This window comes from Cucurbita pepo, chromosome 10, assembly GCF_057944985.1.
Source record: "Cucurbita pepo subsp. pepo isolate OVF chromosome 10, ASM5794498v1, whole genome shotgun sequence".
Classification (NCBI taxonomy): Eukaryota; Viridiplantae; Streptophyta; class Magnoliopsida; order Cucurbitales; family Cucurbitaceae; genus Cucurbita; species Cucurbita pepo.
The window spans coordinates 2,969,469-2,988,626 of NC_141807.1; the positions used below are offsets into that span (position 1 = coordinate 2,969,469).

At 41.5% G+C, this 19,158-nt stretch overlaps 5 protein-coding genes across 7 annotated transcripts; 1 reads left to right on the forward strand and 4 right to left on the reverse strand.

Annotated features, from left to right (window-relative positions):
* Positions 1-580: 580 nt before the first annotated feature.
* Positions 581-2,087, reverse strand: LOC111804319 (uncharacterized). The gene has a single exon (XM_023689079.2). It carries the CDS (start codon positions 1,873-1,875, stop codon positions 727-729), a length of 1,149 nt encoding a protein of 382 aa, XP_023544847.2. The 5' UTR covers positions 1,876-2,087; the 3' UTR covers positions 581-726.
* Positions 2,088-3,357: 1,270 nt separating this feature from the next.
* LOC111804156 (uncharacterized) lies at positions 3,358-5,798 on the reverse strand. Of its 2 annotated transcripts, none has more exons than XM_023688863.2 (5): positions 5,667-5,798; positions 4,990-5,428; positions 4,590-4,810; positions 3,999-4,497; positions 3,358-3,881 (listed from the first exon to the last, which is right to left on the reverse strand). In XM_023688863.2, the coding sequence occupies exons 1-5, from the start codon at positions 5,733-5,735 to the stop codon at positions 3,646-3,648; spliced, it is 1,464 nt and encodes a 487-aa protein (XP_023544631.2). In that variant the 5' UTR covers positions 5,736-5,798; the 3' UTR covers positions 3,358-3,645. The 2 variants fall into 2 exon arrangements, with proteins under 2 accessions (XP_023544631.2, XP_023544632.2); XM_023688864.2 differs by having other exon boundaries at positions 5,530-5,668.
* A 653-nt stretch (positions 5,799-6,451) lies between these two features.
* LOC111803282 (tubulin alpha chain) lies at positions 6,452-9,344 on the reverse strand. Its single transcript, XM_023687612.2, has 4 exons — positions 9,084-9,344; positions 7,893-8,127; positions 7,437-7,807; positions 6,452-7,312 (listed from the first exon to the last, which is right to left on the reverse strand). Exons 1-4 carry the CDS (start codon positions 9,174-9,176, stop codon positions 6,659-6,661), a joined length of 1,353 nt encoding a protein of 450 aa, XP_023543380.1. The 5' UTR covers positions 9,177-9,344; the 3' UTR covers positions 6,452-6,658.
* Positions 9,345-11,176: 1,832 nt separating this feature from the next.
* Positions 11,177-13,660, forward strand: LOC111803283 (malate dehydrogenase, glyoxysomal). 2 transcript variants are annotated; one of them, XM_023687613.2, is made up of 9 exons: positions 11,177-11,362; positions 11,561-11,776; positions 11,962-12,276; positions 12,377-12,466; positions 12,556-12,639; positions 12,920-12,955; positions 13,092-13,181; positions 13,270-13,364; positions 13,433-13,660. In XM_023687613.2, exons 1-9 carry the CDS (start codon positions 11,291-11,293, stop codon positions 13,503-13,505), a joined length of 1,071 nt encoding a protein of 356 aa, XP_023543381.1. In that variant the 5' UTR covers positions 11,177-11,290; the 3' UTR covers positions 13,506-13,660. The 2 variants fall into 2 exon arrangements, with proteins under 2 accessions (XP_023543381.1, XP_023543382.1); XM_023687614.2 differs by having other exon boundaries at positions 11,209-11,362; positions 11,517-11,776.
* A 222-nt stretch (positions 13,661-13,882) lies between these two features.
* Positions 13,883-18,009, reverse strand: LOC111803281 (uncharacterized). Its single transcript, XM_023687611.2, has 2 exons — positions 14,969-18,009; positions 13,883-14,528 (listed from the first exon to the last, which is right to left on the reverse strand). Exons 1-2 carry the CDS (start codon positions 17,562-17,564, stop codon positions 14,068-14,070), a joined length of 3,057 nt encoding a protein of 1,018 aa, XP_023543379.2. The 5' UTR covers positions 17,565-18,009; the 3' UTR covers positions 13,883-14,067.
* Positions 18,010-19,158: the final 1,149 nt, after the last annotated feature.

Genomic DNA, 19,158 nt, shown 5'->3' on the forward strand with positions numbered 1-19,158 from the left:
CATACCATACCATATAATGGATCTACGGCTGCAAAAACAAAAGGCAACCAAGAAATTAATTGCAAATATCTTGAGAGTCAAATTAAATTAGAAACTTTAGGTCAAAGCAAAACTAGTAACAAAGTCAAACTAAAAAATATAAATAATTAAAAGAGAATTTCTCATATTTGCAAATATAGCAACCGTTAGAACTTTGTGAATACGACAACATTTTAAATCTGAATTTTTTAAAAATATATTTTAGTTATTATAATTGACAAAAAAAATTTATTCATTCAATAAAACTACCCTCAACCTTTAATAAAATGAAAGTCATATATTGCCATTAATATCTCCTCTTGGACCGACGCGTAAGAGAGAGTCCACACCTTGACCGATTCCTGGGCTTTTTCTTTCACAAGGGTCGGTTTTGGACCCCCACTTTCACGCCATTTTTTCTCCGTCAACGTAGCAGGTGGATACCGACGACTCCTCAGTCGCCGCCGTTGATCAGACCACCGCCGTCAACGGACCATTTAGCATGGATAGAGGTTAATAATGAGAATAAACAAAGAATGCAATGAAATATGAAATGGGCGATATCAAAATTGGAGCTTTATTGATGAAAAAGAAAAAGAATTGTGTATTTATTTACAGGAGATGAATAATGAGAAGGGGGTGTTTCATGTGTAGGTTTGGTTGAGGTGGAGGGGCTAATAACTAAAAAGAGAACAGGGCAAAAAGTAGTTACAAGATTAAATTTCGATGTGGAGCAAAGTAAAATGGGGACATGTTGTGGTGGTTGGTGGAGCTGCGGGCTTTGGCTTTTTTCTTGCGTTCCACTTGGGGGACTCTGGTTGGGCGATGATGATGAAGATTGATTTCAAACGTTGATTCTTCTTCTTCCTCTTCAGGAATAACAATGGCGGAATTGGAATTGGAATTGGAATTGGAATTGGAATTGGAATTGGAAACGTCTTCGAGACCCAGAGAGTACATCACATCGTCCCTGCTCCATCCCCCACTCAGTAAAATCTCACATACTGATACTTTGAGTTTCTCGATGGTCGCCCGACTCTGTTTTAAGCTCCGATCATGGCCGTCCATCATCATCATATCTCTGATATCTTCTTCCCTCCACCCGCCCTGTCGCAACTTCCACAACACGTCCTCAAGGCATCCGTCCAACCCCATTTCAAATTCCCCTTCATTCCACCATCCTAGTATTACCCCACGCCCCGCCACATTTTTTCCTGAAGCCACTTCCGTCCAGAAATCCACCGCTCTGGCCTCCGTCGCCGCCCAAGCCGGCGAGTCGATCATTGACCGGTCTGGTTCAGCCTTACTAAGTTGAGAATATTCATGGGTTTGAAAGAATCCGGCTAAATCGAAGCTGGAAACACGAATCTCCCCACCATCGAGGTGAAATACAGGGTTCCCGGCCATGTTCGGCTCGGAAGGGATGTAACAGTTTTTGTAAATGGGGACAAGAACAGGGGCTCTGTCCAGGAGTTGCTGGGCTAGAGCAACGGCGTCATTTGGGTCATTGGGTTGAGTACCCCAAGATTGACACCAGAATTTTCTCTGAGAAATTTCCTTGAGGAGGCAAAGCCGGGGGAGATTGATTAGAATGTGAAGCTGTTGAATGGAGGAGGATCTCCAATTGGGGAAACCAGAGCCAATTGGGAGACCCTCTTGGAGGATTGAGCGGAGGTCCGGTGGGAAGGAGAATTGGAACGTGGACTCGACGGATGTAAATTCAGTGTCCGAGAGGCCGGGGAGGACCGGAATTTGAAGGGATTTGAGATGGTCGATGACGGCCTTGGCATAGGCAGCGAAAGAGAAACATGCGAGTCTTGGCCGGGCGGGCTTGTCGGTGGCGGTGGCCGCGGCCATTAGAGAGAGCACAAAGAAGGTAGTAAATGTAGGGCTATTGTAGAGATTGGGAGGTTCGTACTTTGAGGAGAGGCATGGAGTTCGGCAAACAGAATGGAGCGAGAAAGGCGTCGGATTTATAAGATGGCAAGTTCTTATGAATTATGAATTATGACTTATGAGAGAGAGAGAGAGAGAGAGAGAGAGAGTCCTATTCTGACTCTTCTAAACGTATAGAAGTCGGTAGTATGACATGAATGGTAGGGCTGCGTTACGGATTCCTTTTTTAAGCCCACAAAAAGTGGGTTGGGTTTTCTTCTGACGTACGATGATCTCAGGCTCTGGTGCTTCTTTTTTAACCTCACAATTTTGGATACAAGTCCACATATTCTATTTCTCTCTCTCTCTATAAAGTACTTCTGTTCTTCTTTGTTGATGAACCAATGGGGCTTTACCAAACCAAGAACCAGAAATATTTTATATTTTTGGTATTTTAGAATATGGGTATACATCAAAATTCCATTTTTCAAAATGGGAGAGGATAAAGGTTTCATTTTTCAAATTGCCTAAAGTTTTCACCTTTTTATTTTCTTCGTGGTCCATACGGCTTTAGCAAACTAAGAAAGAGAGGTTTGACGTTCTTCAAATTTTACAACATGGGTATACACCAAAATTTTGTTTTATATTTTGTTTAGGTTTTACTTGTTCACGTTTTTTCTCAAAATTTTTAAGATGTGTCTACACTAGAGAGCGTCTCCGTGATCAGTATTCCGGTGACAGGTTTTGATACCATTTGTAACTGTCTAAACTCATTATCAGAGGCTTCTATTAGGGAGAAATTTTCAGAGTTTATCCCCTCTTTTAACTTAGATGTGATTTCTTCACAATTCACTCCTTTAACGCCTCATACTATCAACCTCAAGATTTTTATTTTTCAAAATGCAGAAAGATAAGATAACTTCCCATTCTATTCTCCAACTTGGGTATCTATTCAAAGTTTCCTTTTCTAAAAAAGCAACTCCTTCCCAATTCAAACCCCTTATTTGGATTTGATGCCATACAAATCGACCACAGGTTTCTAGAGTGAGTTCTCCAACCATGGGAGCCTGGTCAGCAAGGTGGGACCTAAATGCGGGGTTGGACATGGCTTATGAAAGACTTTAGAGCAGGACAAAATGAGGGGTTCATTCCAATTCCCAAACATTTCATCCACCATTCATTAGGCTTACAATTATTTTTAAATCATCGGAGTTTCCTTCGTTCAGGATTTCATTAAATTATCCGTCGTCATCTTCTATGTAAAATGATTCCAGTAAAGATTCTTCCGCCGTATCCGATCACAGACACTAGAACTTGACAGCTTATTTTTTCCAGAATTTATGTTCTTATGAAGATGATCAAACAATTTTTTATGATACTGCCAAAGCTTCGCGGTAATGTTTCTTCCCATCTGTCCAGAATGTATGCCACTGCACCCTCAATTTTACTCTTATAACTTTGCCATTTTTATGTAATGAATTGAATCTTTGTCATTAATTCAGAAGAAATAACAAGTCAACACAGACAAAGTATGAATATACACGATTTTTCTGTATAAGAAATTTGGTTCAAAGTCGTACCATGTTAAGCAAGCTGAATCCACTCTTCCCTTGTACAAAACTTTGGTCAAACCGTATCCATCAAGTGGCAGTAGCTTGCCAAATGGAGAAGAATTATCCAGTGCCAGTTTCATTTGAGAATTACCTGATATTCAAGGTAGAACAGGAGCATTTGATCATTTAGAACTTACTTTCAACACCAGGAGGAGCCATTTTGTGTTTCAATCTCTTCAGCTCCTGAGCTGAATTCATCTGCCATTTCTTTGTTCTCCTTTTTGTTTCCTACTACGGGGAATCCTGATTCGGCTGCTTCGACCTCGTCTTCAAAGTTCCACCTAGTTATTCCTTGTCTGCTAACATTTCCATTGGTGTACATTGTTGGGGAGGCTATACTCAAGTCATTTAGTTTGGAGTCTCCACAGATGATTCCTGAAAACCATATGAAATTTTCTTTACATGTATTAGTATAACCGACATCGATATTTTTCGAGGAGCCATTGGTATGGTGAGACAGAATTAAGCAAGTGCTTTTTGAACTGGGCTTACCTTCATAATTGGATTTCAATGATGATGGTGACTTGAATTCAATTCCACATGACTGAATGTCAGGGAAGATAGGCATCTTGAGAGTGCCCTCATCAATCTCCATGATCCCGATGGTAGCTGAAATGCCTTCATTCTTGTCTTGCTCTGTGATGTCAAGGGGAGTAAAATCCGTATGTGTATCATCCACCTTATTCAAGCTATCTTTTCCAAGAAGAGTTGGTTTTACTTCTCCTACTTTTGTCCCTCCTACTGTTGGCTTTCGTGCTCGCGTCCGGGATTGTGAACCTACAGGGGCTATTGCTCGTTTCGACCTTCCTCGCTTTGATGGCTGTCCCCTCACTGTAATGCCACCATTTCCAACTTCCACAGCAGGCTCATTGGTAGCTACTGATCTTAAAGATGAAATTTCAGCTTCAAGCTTAATCAAGCGGCCCTTGCAGTCCGCTAATTCCCCTTGCAACTGTCCTATCATACTCCACAATTGAACATTTTCTGCTGACTGCATCAAATAGGAAAAAAAAAAAAAAAAAAGGAAGCATTACAATAACATATGAAACATCACGTAAACGGGAAAGAACTGCCATGTCAAACCTGAGCTTCCCAAAGTCTTTGATGCTTCTGAGAAAGCCTTTCAGGGGGCTTGATGACACCTCTTAAAAGAGGTTGTCCAGAGGAAGATGTTACACAACTAGGAATTGGCATCGGGCAAGATTGAGAAGAGGCAAAACCATACGATGCTCTTGGATAATTGGACAATCCAGGGAACAGTAATGGTGGTGTTTGGCCCCACCAGATTGAAGCATCCCAGGAACCTGTTATTAAGTTCAAACCGAAATTTCAAAAAACTTGAACTGATTACTAGGGAATGACATTCAATCACAAGGTTTGAAAAAAGAAACGCCCACAAATTTGGTAAACAACATGAACTCATTGATCGAATAATAACCTCGACAGAATTACAAAACCAAACAGTTCTGAAAGTGAAACTCACCTTGAAACCCAGGGTATGTTGGATAACCAACAGGGTAACAGAAATTAGGAGCTTGGGGTTGACATCTCGGCGAGGCTCCAGCGCCAAACGCCGCCGGAGTTTGCCAGCTACCTTCAGTTGCTCCAAGGGAAATGCTCGGCTGCGGTTGTACCCAAAAGGGTTGTGATGAAAGGACAAACTGCTGCGGCTGCGGCTGCGGCGGCGGGATGAGCTGGTGCTGAAGTTTGGGCAGATTTTCGGGTGGCTGGAGCCGCTCATTCACGGCGACGGGGGCGGCTGGCAATGAAGATTTTCCCCCTGCATGTCGAGGGTTGAGTGCCCTTTGAAGAAGCTCAGTGTACTGCTGATTTTGGGGAGCTGCATTCTCTAAAAACTGGCATCCAGATTTGGCGTTTTTTGCTGAATCTGTCCCATCAAATACGCTTTTCTCATTCTTGCGCTGTAGCAACAGTGGTATTTCTAATTAGCATAATGCAATCTCTATATACAAGAACAAATCAAACACAAAAGATCGAAAAAGAAAAGCGAAACCCCACAAACTTTCACTATTCCCATCGCTTTTCTAGAGAGGGTCGGGCTGATGAAATCAATCAAAAGGGGCTGGGAGGAATGAGAAAACGACCGAGAACATCGAAACCCATTTCAGAAAAATGAAGGAAAAATAGGAAGAAACATACGGAAACTCCATTGGGGTGGTGTTGAAGATTGGCGGTAGAAGCAAACTTGAGTTCATCTTCCTTTTCCATCGCATCGAAAATGAAAACAGCTAGTGGGAGTTGAGAATCTAAAAGGTAAAGCAAGTTCTTTAGCTTTAAGCAAGGGCCTATAAGCTTCCTATACGAATGCCTAATGCCATCACTTGAACTGAATTAAAAAAGGAATATGCGAAGGGCTGGAAAGAGAGACGGAAGCAATTAAAGTTCGAGGTTACTGAGAGAAGAACGTGAAGGGAATATATTAAAGAATTTCCATCTCTTTCTGCTTATTTTTTATTTGGTGGTGATTGCACCAGATTACTTTATGGTTATAATAATAATGTAAGTTCAAATAAAGATTGAAATGGAGTGAATTAAATTGTATTTTGGAAACAAAAATGGTATGGACTAGATAGACGCAGAGGCACGGGGTGCATTCAATTGCTGACCCGTTCCAAGTGAATGGCACCTGAAAAAGAAATGTGCGGCTTTCTATGAGGTGTCCTTCTTTTTGTCTCATCTTCCAGAAACTTTTAACCTTAAAAACCTATTCACAATAAATTGAAATATATTGGTACCCACACGAGAAACGGAATATTATTGGAAAACAGAAGTGAGAAGATCTAAGTGGCGTGGAAATTAACGTATTTGCCTCGAGGACCGCCTGGTCAAACTTCCAGTTAACTTAGCTTTCCCAAACAAAAACAAGAGTGTCGGAATTATTTGTAAAGCAAACTATGATTTGCAGTGAAGAAACATATCATCAATGCAAGAAATGAAAGGCACTCACTCAGTTTTGTAGTAAAGCTTTTATTCATACAACCACTGGTAAAGTAGGCTTTATAAATAAGCAGCAGCAACACAGCCGATGAGCTGCATCAACAACTCGAGAGGACACGTTTGCAAATATAGTCAACCGCAAAGTGAAGCACATCATAGCAACAGCACATATGCAAACTTCTTTCAAACTTAGTTTAGTAGTCTTCTCCCTCCTCATCTTCATCGTCCCCAGCCTCAGCACCCACCTCCTCATAGTCCTTTTCCAAGGCAGCAAGGTCCTCCCTGGCTTCAGAGAACTCACCTTCTTCCATACCCTCACCCACATACCAGTGTACGAAAGCCCTCTTTGCATACATGAGATCAAATTTGTGGTCAATGCGGGAGAAGACCTCGGCAACACTTGTGGAGTTGGAGATCATGCATACAGCTCTCTGAACCCTGGCCAAATCCCCGCCTGGAACAACAGTTGGTGGCTGGTAGTTGATACCACACTTGAATCCTGTTGGGCACCAGTCAACAAATTGGATGGTTCGTTTGGTCTTTATGGTAGCCACCGCTGCGTTGACATCCTTTGGAACCACATCGCCTCTGTACATCAAACAGCAGGCCATGTATTTTCCATGGCGGGGGTCACACTTGGCCATCATGGATGAGGGCTCAAATGCACTGTTGGTGATCTCCGCAACAGAGAGTTGCTCATGGTAGGCCTTCTCGGCTGAAATCACAGGAGCATATGATGAAAGCATGAAATGAATCCTAGGGTATGGGACCAGATTTGTCTGGAATTCAGTCACGTCCACATTCAGTGCACCATCAAACCTCAGAGATGCAGTCAGAGATGAAATCACCTGGAAATTTAACATTATATAAATATTTAGAAAATCGATTTCCCATCATTTGGATATAAAAATAAAAGATCAGGGAATGTTCCAAGCGGGGGTGTGGGTGGGTAGGAATGGATGAAATGTGTACTTGAGAAATCAAGCGGTTGAGGTTCTGGTAGGTCGGGCGATCAATGTCAAGGGAGCGCCTACAGATATCATAGATGGCCTCGTTATCAAGGAGCACTGCAACATCGGTGTGCTCCAAGAGCGAATGGGTTGAAAGGACACTGTTGTAGGGCTCAACTACAGATGTTGACACCTGCGGTGAGGGATAAACAGTAAATCCAAGCTTGGATTTTTTTCCATAGTCCACGGAAAGACGTTCCAGTAGAAGGGATCCAAGACCAGAACCCGTTCCTCCACCAACAGCATTGAAAACGAGGAAACCTTGAAGACCAGTACAGTTGTCCGCAAGCTTTCTTATACGATCCAAGCAGAGATCAACAATCTCTTTACCAACTGTAATAGAAAAGGAGAAATGTGTCAAATCAGGGGGAAGTTAACAGGAATTAACTTGCAAAAAAAAAAAAAAAATAATAATTACTCGTATAGTGGCCACGAGCAAAATTGTTCGCTGCATCTTCCTTGCCACTAATGAGCTGTTCAGGGTGGAAGAGTTGGCGGTACGTCCCAGTCCTGACTTCATCAATGACTGTTGGCTCAAGATCTACAAAAACAGCACGAGGTACATGTTTTCCAGCACCAGTCTCACTGAAGAAAGTGTTGAAGGCGTCATCACCCCCACCAACTGTCTTGTCGCTAGGCATCTGTCCATCGGGCTGCAAGGGAGACAGGTAAGAGACATTCAGATTTCAGTAGTACACATTTGCAAGTTTCACAGTGATTTACATTTCACAACTATAAATGCAAACAGAGGCACGTTTACATTCCACCACTTCGAGTATTTCAGAATGATGCTCGTAAATCACAATGAAAAATACCATTCGTCAGAAATACAAGAAAATTTGCATGGCCAATATTATAAATTAAAACGCAGAACTATTATGTGAAGAAAAAAAAAATCCTTTTCATTAAGCAGAACATGCTACACTAATTCCCAAGTTCATTGAAGTATTTGCGTTCTTCGTGTGATTGACTAAGGAACCATTCCAGATCCCACATAAAGTCAATCCCAAAACTTATTTCCCATTGACAGGGCCGCTTATGCAGAGTCCATAGGATGTAGAAAGCCTTCATGAAATAGAAATCGGATGGAATACCCATCCGCAGAACAGGACTGGAACGCTTTAGAAGCACATTTATTTAAAGAACGCCTTTAAAAAATTCATAAGCCAGTTCAAAGAAGACAGTTATCAGTTGTGCTGAAAGTACATTCAAATGTCCCTAAAAAGCCAGACACATTCGAATATGAAAGAAACCACGCAACCAAAATATGCGACGACCTGGACAGAAGTTCAAAGTGGGGTTCCAGGAAGTTGATATCAAAACGAAATGTAGTCGATCTACTTAGATCAGGCACGTTGACGTATTCTCCAGTAAGAACCTCTGTTACACCTATTAGGAAACAAAAGAACACTAGATCTGGAAACTGCGATAAACTCACACAACAAAACCCTAGATCTCAACATTGACACGCAGATAACGGCAACCATCTCTAAAACAACCACTTAAACCAACAAACAAACAACGAGGAGATCAACGAAAGAGACATTGACAAATCAGAACGCCATGGAAGTAGAAGCTTAAAAACTAAAAAGAGGTGGGAACCAGCAACCTGAATGCCATGCTCCAAGCAGTAAAGTTCCCAGCAGGCATTGCCGACCTGAATCCCGGCTTGACCAATGTGGACGGAGATGCACTCTCTCATTGTGGCTTTGAAACGGGAGACAAAATGGAACAGAATCTAGAAGAAAAGGAAGAAAATGGAAAAGAAAGAGAGGAGCGTTTATGAAGACGCTACTCCAAAGGATCGGAAATGGGTGTCGGGCCGGAACCGTATGCAGGACAGTTTATAGTTTATAGCAGGAAAAAGTAGGAGTTGGATGTGGCGAGGAGAAGAGGCGTAGTGGTACCCGTGCTACTGCACGAGCGGCACGTGGGAGTTTAACCATAGTTAGCTCTCCGTGGTTACATTACTGGGGTCTCAACATTTGACTGTAGGACGTGGCTTTACTTTTATCGTTGGTGGGATTTAAAATGGCAGTTAAACTTCAAATCAATTTTAATGTATTAATATATAATCACTACTGTATCAATACTTAATTTAAAATTTATTTTTAAGTATAACGTGTATATGTATTTTTTAAGTTAGATATAATCGATCTTGCTTGAATCATAAGCCAACCAATCCCTTTCTCCTCTCTCTACGCTATCGTCTTTCCCAATATAAAACGCAACAATATTTCATGAATATATGATATTTATAACCCAGCCATAAATAAACTTTCATGAAATTACCAAATTAATTACGAAAAAAACAAAAAAAAATCAGATTCTTCTTCCAAGATCATCAGCCAGAATGGCCTGGAACTTTGAATCACGAACCCTTGTTGTTGTTGTTGTAGCTTCCATAGTAGTACTGCCTGGCTTGCTCCTGTGTGCCATGTTTGTTCCTTTTTCCTCTAATGCCCATGATAGATAGATAGATGTGGAGGTTTCACATTGCACTGATGAGAGATTGAGAGAGAAACATATATGAAATCATAACCCAAAAGCAAAAGAAGTAGAGAGATTTTATTTTTGGTTCAGTGATTACAAACCTGATTATATCGATCCCCATCTACACAAGAAGAAGAAGAAGAAGAAGAAGAAGAAGAAGAAAGAGAAGAAAGGTTTGATTTATGTAGACAGAGAAAGGCATCGGGGCTCGATGTGGGCGGTGAAGGGCCCTTTTCATATCCAACCCTTTCTCCTTCTTCAACGCGTTTTATGGATTAAATCAAAAGGGGTTTTTAATTTATAAAATACAGACGACAGATTTCATGGATTTCACATGCAAGTTTATAGGCTAAGTTCGTGTGAGTTTGCAAGAAAGGAAAAAAGCATCGTGTTTTGGGGTTTCATTCCAAATAAGCCAGCCACCTCAAATGCACACTCCAAATTCAATTACAAATGCTAATAAAAACAAACAAACGAGATTTTTTCAAAACATGGGGAAAAAAAAAAAAAAAACAAAAGATAGCTTGAGGCTTACGATGATTAAGAATTAGAATGTCGTTGTGTTTTTCCTTTCAATATTGTGGTCGGATAAGATGGTTTGAAGTATGCTTCTTCCAATCAAAACACAGGTATATGTAATTTAAGAGACATTTATTGACATAAATAAGAAGAAATTTAAAATTTATTTAGGACAATAAAATCACCCACAGGTTTTTTTAATTGGTAATTAGTTAACCATTTTCATTACCTTCTTAAATAAGTTTAATTAGATAGGGTTATCGTCTCTAAATTGGTGGTTTAATTTGGTATAAAAATCTATACTTCTGTATTTTAATTAATTCTTATAATATAATTTCCAACTGATATTTACAATCAATTTTTATAAAACAGACGTGTTAGATACAAAAAATGTGAAAATATAGAAAGAAAAGGAAATAAAATCTGATTACAGAAAAATAAGAGACAATATTAGTTAGAGTTGTTTGTAGTGAGGGATAAAAAATTTACATTTCAAACGTGTTCCTTATTTTCAAAATTGAATTTACTATATTCCGCTATTTTGTGGTTATATTTTGTTCCTCAACTTGTTTTCTAATTAATATTTTTTAAAAATTAAAGGAAGTAAGTGGGGTCCAGCAAGTGGGTCTTTGACACGTGTAAGAAATTTGGGTAAGATAAGATTGGCCATGGCAATGGCAATGGCAATGGCCGTGGCCTTCCTTCACATTACCCAACCAAGCAATTTCCTCATCCTAGCGTTTAGTTCTGAAAGGGTTCTGATCTTGAAGCGGGTGGGTTTGGTTTCCGTTAAGGGAAGTAGTTATGCAGCCAATTCCGGATGTTAACCAGCGCATTACTCGAATCTCTTCGCATCTTCATCCTCCCAAGCCCCAGGTTCTCACTCTCTGCCTTGTAAATTTCTCTTCTTTTTGGTATACTTTTTACGGGTCACTGTGAAATTGGAAGCGTGGCGTTGTAACCCAATGACCCATCTGGGAATATGGGATTTAGTTGTGGATTAAGCGATCGTACTTGCTCCATTACTCAGGTTTTTATCCCTTATTTGGTTTGATTCTGGTTGTGCTGGGATAGATGGAGGAGAGTTCAGCTTTGAGGAGGGCGAATTGCCGGGGGAAAGGCGGAGCTCCCGGGTTCAAAGTCGCAATACTTGGGGCTGCCGGTGGCATTGGCCAGCCCCTTGCGATGTTGATGAAGATGAATCCTCTGGTTTCTATTCTACATCTTTATGATGTAGTTAATGCCCCTGGCGTCACCGCTGATATTAGCCATATGGATACTGGTGCTGTGGTGAGTTCTTTCTTTTTTTGTCTGTATTCTATTGGGTTTTTGTTTCCTACAATTTAAAATGATAACGTGTTATGGGATATGAGTTTTTAAGAGATTCAAGAAACTGTGGGGAAACTATCGTATATTCGCATTTGAAGTGGGGAATTGAAATGGATAGCATATTGAGAATATTACTGAAAATGTAGGTGCGTGGATTCTTGGGGCAGCAGCAGCTGGAGGCTGCGCTTACTGGCATGGATCTTGTTATTATCCCTGCAGGTGTTCCTCGAAAACCAGGAATGACAAGGGATGATCTATTCAAAATCAATGCAGGAATTGTTAGGACTCTGTGTGAAGGGATTGCAAAGAGTTGTCCAAGAGCCATTGTCAATCTGATCAGTAATCCTGTGAACTCCACCGTGCCCATTGCAGCTGAAGTTTTCAAGAAGGCTGGAACTTATGATCCAAACCGACTTCTGGGAGTTACGATGCTCGACGTCGTCAGAGCCAATACCTTCGTGGTATGCCATAGTCCCACTAGTCTCGTTCCCTTTTATTAGATCATGGCTGTCTATCTTCACTAACTTATGTCATGTCTTTATGTTATTCTGTCTTTATCAGGCAGAAGTATTGGGTCTTGATCCTCGGGATGTCGATGTTCCAGTTGTTGGCGGTCATGCTGGTGTAACCATTTTGCCCCTTCTATCTCAGGTTTGTACTGGTTTCTGATTTGATTAAATTACATGATGTCCTTGATTTGTTTTAGTTACATTTCTGGTTGTGTTCTTGTTTATGTATAGGTCAAGCCTCCAAGTTCTTTCACACAAGAAGAGACTATTTACCTGACTGATAGGATTCAAAATGGTGGAACAGAAGTTGTGGAGGTAAAGAATGCATTTGTTTGTTGTACTCGATATTGGCTATAACCAGTTGTTTACAAATGCTCAAACATCTCTCGAAATTTTTACACGTGAGATCCCATATCAGTTAGAGAGGGGAACAAAACATTTCTTATAGGGTATGGAAACCTCTTTCTAGCGGACGAGTTTTAAAATCTTGAAGGGAAGTCCAGAGAGGACAGTATCTGTTAGCGGTGAATCTATTCTTGTATTCTTATCATCACTATCACAATAGCTTATTATACCAATTTGACACTGTCTCCAGGCCAAAGCAGGAGCTGGTTCAGCAACTCTCTCCATGGTCGGTTTCTTTTCAACCCTTTTCATCATCTAATGGGTTAAATTGTTTGGGTACCATAAATGTAGAAAATAGAAGGAAAAAGTACGAAGGGTAACCAGAAATGCTATATTGACTAATATATGGTAAAAATGTGTAGGCGTATGCGGCTGTTAAGTTTGCAGATGCATGCCTGAGGGGCTTAAGAGGAGATGCTGGTGTTGTGGAATGCGCGTTCGTGGCTTCTCAGGTATGCATGTTTTGTACAAATTATTGGCCTATTTCTTTTCAGGAATGTGAATAATGTTGAGCTGAGGTTATATGTTTGCTTGGTACAGGTGACTGAACTTCCATTCTTTGCATCAAAAGTACGACTGGGTCGTAATGGGATGGAAGAAGTGTACGGGCTTGGGCCACTAAATGAGTATGAAAGGTACGCCAAAATGCGAAGTTGTTGAACAAGAATGAGGTTGAATCTGGATTGAGTATTGACTTTGACAGGATTGGATTGGAGAAAGCGAAGAAAGAGTTGGGAGGGAGCATTGAGAAGGGAGTTACCTTCATCAGAAGCTGAGAAGATATGCCAATTTCAATATATGGTGTCAGTTGACCTTGTATTAAATGTAACGCAGATAACGTGGACATTTTTTATTGTAAGGTAGGAATATTAAATGAACATAATATTAATAATAGACATCTCCACCACCCATGTGGGTTGCTTGCTTCGTATTCAACAATCGCTTCAATTACTGTGAAAAAAGCAATCTTTTTCTGGAAGTGCTATTTTCGAGGTCATCACAACCAAAATCAAAAGAGAAAAGAAAAGATATGATTGTTTTTAATGTTATTTGTTAAAGAATATTTTGGTGTACTTAGAGAATGAGTTTCCAAATTTTCAATTGGGTTGTTCTGACACCCACCCTGTGCGTACCTTTCTTGATTTCCTCTGTCTGGAAAAATTAGCGAAAATTAATGAGAAAAGAAGAAACCTTTGAACAACATTACTACCGTAAACCTTAATCCCCTCCTCCCCCAAAAGATAATTAACGACATCGCAGCTAAAAGAGCCTAAGCTGTCTTCTTTCTTTTCTTTTAATGATAGACAGTAGACACTACCAACCCCAACCCAGTTGTGTTCAAGTGCTAAGAAGATCTGCTGGCGGCTGCTGGTCTTTTTTGTTCTCGGGTACTGTTGTTTGAATGTCTAATGCGGCGGCTAATGCTGGTGTTGGTGGTGGTGGTGAGGAGTTGGGGAGTGTTGAGTCTTCCCGTTTTGAACATGGTGGCTGTGGAATCTCCGATAGGATTTGGATCACTTCTCGCATTGTCGGGCGCTCTACTGCCTGTTCTTCAACGCACAGCATTGCGACGTAGAAGACGTGCATCACTTCGTGGCGAGGAATGGAGGAGAGCCTTGGATCAAGAATTTTCACTACCTCTTCCTTGTTTGAGTCTGTCATTTTTCTAACCCATTGAACTATGTCCACACCATCACCAAATTCTCCGACCGGTTTTCTTCCACTAATGAGCTCCAACAAGACGACTCCAAAGCTATATACATCACTCTTCTCGTCGACTTTTAGTGTGTAGGCGTATTCTGGAAGGAAGAAAAAGGATCAGAAATATCTCAAGAATCAGAACCATTGAATGTGTTACCTTCCAGAAAAGTAGCAATTTTCACACCATTCATCGTCCAACTTTGAATTTGAAATGGAAAGCAATCCATAATGGTTAAACAATGAAGAGAACTTTGGATGCAGTCAAAAGCATTATGATTCATTCATTGACTTGCAAAGATGATCACCATTAATGTTCTCAGGACACAGAATTTAGCCACATTCTTCAGTTCAATATCAAGCTCCCAAGTCAAACTACAGATCATATGTTCATGCGAGTCATAGAAAAATAAGGCTAAAACACTTCAAAACAAGAGTGAAGATTCAAATTTCGAGTCCTTTAATAATATTAGGAAGAAGGTTGCTTCTTGGTCTGCTGCATATAAATGATTGACATAAAGTTTCAAGCTTGGAATCATACCTGGGGCAATATATCCATAAGAACCAGCAATAGCAGACATGCACTCAGAAGTGCCGGAATCCTGTAAGAACTTGGCCAGACCAAAATCAGCGACATGAGCTTCAAAATTAGTGTCAAGAAGTATGTTGTTTGATTTCACGTCGCGATGAACAATGAGTGGCGAGCAATCGTGGTGGAGATAGCAAAGCCCTTTAGCGGCTTCAATAGCAATCTTGTACCTTGTATCCCATTGAAGGTGACCCCCTTTTTTGCCATGAAGAACTTCCCCCAAGCTCCCATTAGGCATATACTCATAAATCAAAAGATTAGTCTCATGGTTTGAACAAAACCCCAATAGTCTAACGATATGTCGGTGTCGAATCCTCCCAAGAGTTTGTATCTCAGCGTTGAATCCATGGTCGTGGGACGATCCACGGCTCATAGCTGGCAGCCTTTTGACGGCGACATGGTCACCACTTGGCATCACCCCTTTATAGACAATGCCACCCCCTCCTTTTCCAATAATGTTATCCTCTTTCAAGCAATCAAGAACATCATCAACGGTGTAATCTAGGCGTTGGAAGGATGTTAATTTCCAAGCCCGAGACTCACTGGCTTTCTTTAGCGATCGAGCTTTGATGATGGCAGCAACTGCAAATGCAATTGAGCAAAGAAGCAGACCAATTACAAGGAGGAGCTTGAGGGAAGCAAAGAGGGGGCCCTTGAAGCGTTGTTGGTAGTTGCTATTGGCAACCCCATCTTTGCATGGCCCCAAATATGGTCCGCAGAGATCGGGATTGCCCACAAACGAAGTATAATTGAAGTAACTGAATTGCCCAGTTACCGGAACTAAACCAGAGAGGTTGTTATATGAGAAATCCACAGAGGTTAAACTCTGCATTCTGGCTATGGAAGCAGGGATTCCGCCGACTAAATGGTTTCTTGAGAGATTCAGGTAATTTAATATCCTCATACTGGTAATCTCGATCGGAATTTCTCCCGAGAGCTCGTTTCGACTGAGATCGGCGAAGGTTAGAAGCTTGCATTGGCTAATATCCGGCGCGATTGGACCCGATAACTTATTGTTACTGAAATCAATCTTCGAAAGTTGCTGTAACCGCCCAATCTCAGGTGGGATTTGACCGGAGAACTTGTTTCCGTCGAGAAGTAGTTTCTGGACGCCGGAGAAGTTGGCGATTGTAGGTGGAATCGACCCAGTGAGTCGGTTGTTCGAGAGACTAATCTGGCCGAGATTCTTTGAGATTGAGTCGGTTATTGGGAATTCGCCGGAGAGAAAATTGTCCTGTAACTCCACCTGAGAGAGCTTGGGGAGACTCAGAAGCCCCTTCGGAATGGATCCATTGAGAAAATTTTCCCCCATACGGATACGATTAAGTGAAACGCATTTGCCTAGCGATTCTGGAATTGGACCGAACAAAAAATTGCTCAATGCGATCAGAGTTTGAAGCCGATTACCGTAGCAAACATCAGGAGGGAGAGTTCCAGTCAGCTTGTTGGAAGAAATATCCAGAATCCGAAGCATTCCGTTCTTCCCCAGGTTCTGTGGAATCGCTTCCGTGAAATTATTCTCCCATAACTGCAACACCTCCAGCTTCGGCAAGTCGCCAATAAAGGAAGGAATCCCCCCATGTAGCTTGTTTCTAAACAGATTCAACAGCGTCAAGTTCTTCAACTCGGCGAACGATACGGGAATCTCACCCACAAGCATATTGTTCGACAAATCCAACGACTTCAAGTTGTTCAACTCTCCAATCTCCGACGTCAGTGGCCCAGATAGAGCATTAACTTGGAGAAACAGAGTATCAAGGCTCTTCAGCTTTCCGAGCTCCGGCGGAATCCGTCCAGACAGTCCACAGTTCGCAGCGTCCAACCGTACCAACTCCGACAAATTCCCAATCTCGGCCGGAATACCGCCGTCGTAGGCGTTAAAGTAGCCAATGTAGAGCTCTCGAAGGTTCTTCAAGTTTCCAATCTCGGGCGGTATCGGACCGCCAAGTTCGTTACCGGAAACCGCCAAGTACTCCAAAGACTGCAGCCGACCAACCTCCGACGGGATCCGTCCGGTAAAGAAATTTCCACCCAAATGCAGATGGCGAAGGCTCAACATTTCAGTGATCACAACGGGGAAATCTCCAGTCATATTGTTGTTATACAAGTCAAGAACCTGCAGATTCTGGAGCTCTGAAAGCCGCGAAGGGAACGATCCATCGAACACATTATTAGAGAGGTTAAGGAACCGAAGGGAAGAGAGTGAAGAAATCTCCAGTGGGATTGGACCAGAAAACTCATTGGCAGCAAGAGAAAGATTAGTAAGAAATCTTAAAAAGGCAACATCAGGGGAAAGGGAACCGGAAAGGCCGAGACCAGAGAGGTCTAAGGCAATGACATGGCGACGGAAATCGCAAGTGACCCCAAACCAAGTACAGTGACTGGTGGAGGCGTTCCAGGAAGAGAGAGAGGATTTGGGGTCGCCAGTAATGGAGATTTTGAGGGAGAGAAGGGCACGATACTCAGAAACACCAGCAGAAAGAGAATGGTGAATGTGGAGTTGGAGTTGGAGTTGGAGAAGACAGAGGAAAAGAAGAAGAAGGCGCATTTTGTTTGTGGGTTTGTTGATGGAATGGGAAATGTGGGATTTTTCCGGCTGTTCTTCAAATTTGCAGAGTTAGTTTGAAATTGGGGGAGGGAGCGAGAGAGCTCAGTGAGAGAACAAGAACCTCAATAAAGTGAATCATATCGCACATTATATATAAATATATTTTTTCCATTCCAAAAATTTGAAGGTCTTTGACTTTACAATATAAAGTTCATATCTTAATGTGAACATTTATATTGGACATGATGAATAAACAGCAGGGTTGACAAGACACTGAACTTTAGAACGACTTTTGCCATAACTTTGGCTGTATTTTCATGGTTCTGCGATTTTGTGTTTGCAGCCCTGTCTGCACCTTTGGTAAGAGTAAGTGGGTTGAAGAAGGAGTGAAGAGTGATGATGCAAAGAGGTAATAATAGTTGGTGGGTTTGTGTGTTGTAGAGATAAGGTTGCTCAAACTCCAATCCAAAGGCCAAACCCATCTTTGGTTCTTAAATTTACACACACACACACAGGCCCCACAAGTCCCAGAAATAGTCACAAACTACCTTTACTCTAGGGGCTGCTGCTTGCTTAAGCCTGTGACCCTCGTCCTTATGGGACATCGCTAATCGACAAACTCACCCCAGATTGGTCCCCCGATAGTAGCAAAATGACGAAGCAGTCCTCCTTCCAGGACAAAGAAAGCGACGCCATAGTGGGGAGGTATCCTTCGTATTGTAAAATTCTAATTTTCTTTTACCCTTTTCTCGATGTTTGAGATATACTTTCATCATCATCAGCAGCAGCAGCATGGTGAATTAAGAAAATGTTAAATGATGATGATGGATTGAGATGCATGAGAATTCAGAATCCGACATCATTCAATATTGGATCCAATGCCCTGCGATGTTGGGTTTACAGGCACCATCCTACCGTAACCAAAGGGTCATTTCTTTTTCTATTTCCCTTTCCAAGTGAAGAGGGAGAGGGAAATGTGGATATCACATATTTGACCAAATTTATGAGATGATGGGTATGGTGGTTAGGACGAGTTCAACTCAGTTGAAGGAAGAGGGAACATAGATAAAATAAACACATACAGGCGATTGCGTCCAATCCAAGGAACACAGCCATTGTGGGATCAAGTTGGTGGGTGTGTTTTAAATTTTCGAATCCCTCTTTTCAATTGCATTGCACTGCATGAGAATTAAGGAAAAATAAAAAAAAAACTTCACACCACAAAACACGTTATCTCACTTGCTATTCTTTATGTCTTGGGCTGTGAACATTTTGTCCCCTCTCTTTCTCTCTCTCTCTATGGCTTCTCAGTCTGAACTCTCACCTTCACTTCTCACAGAACAAAACAAAACAAAACAAAGCATGGTTTGAACAATAATGGACACCATTTTCTTTTTTAGGGGTAAACGACACCTGATATCCATTTATCTAAGTCTAAGCAGGGCTGTCACTGTTGGACTTCACCATGTGCACCAATCTCTACACCATCACTGCAAAATTTAATACGCCAAATTTCCTGCCATTGCTTTAGCCTTTATGTCCTCAGATACCCACAAAAAAACAATAACTTCCGGTATATCAGTTTGTCTATATT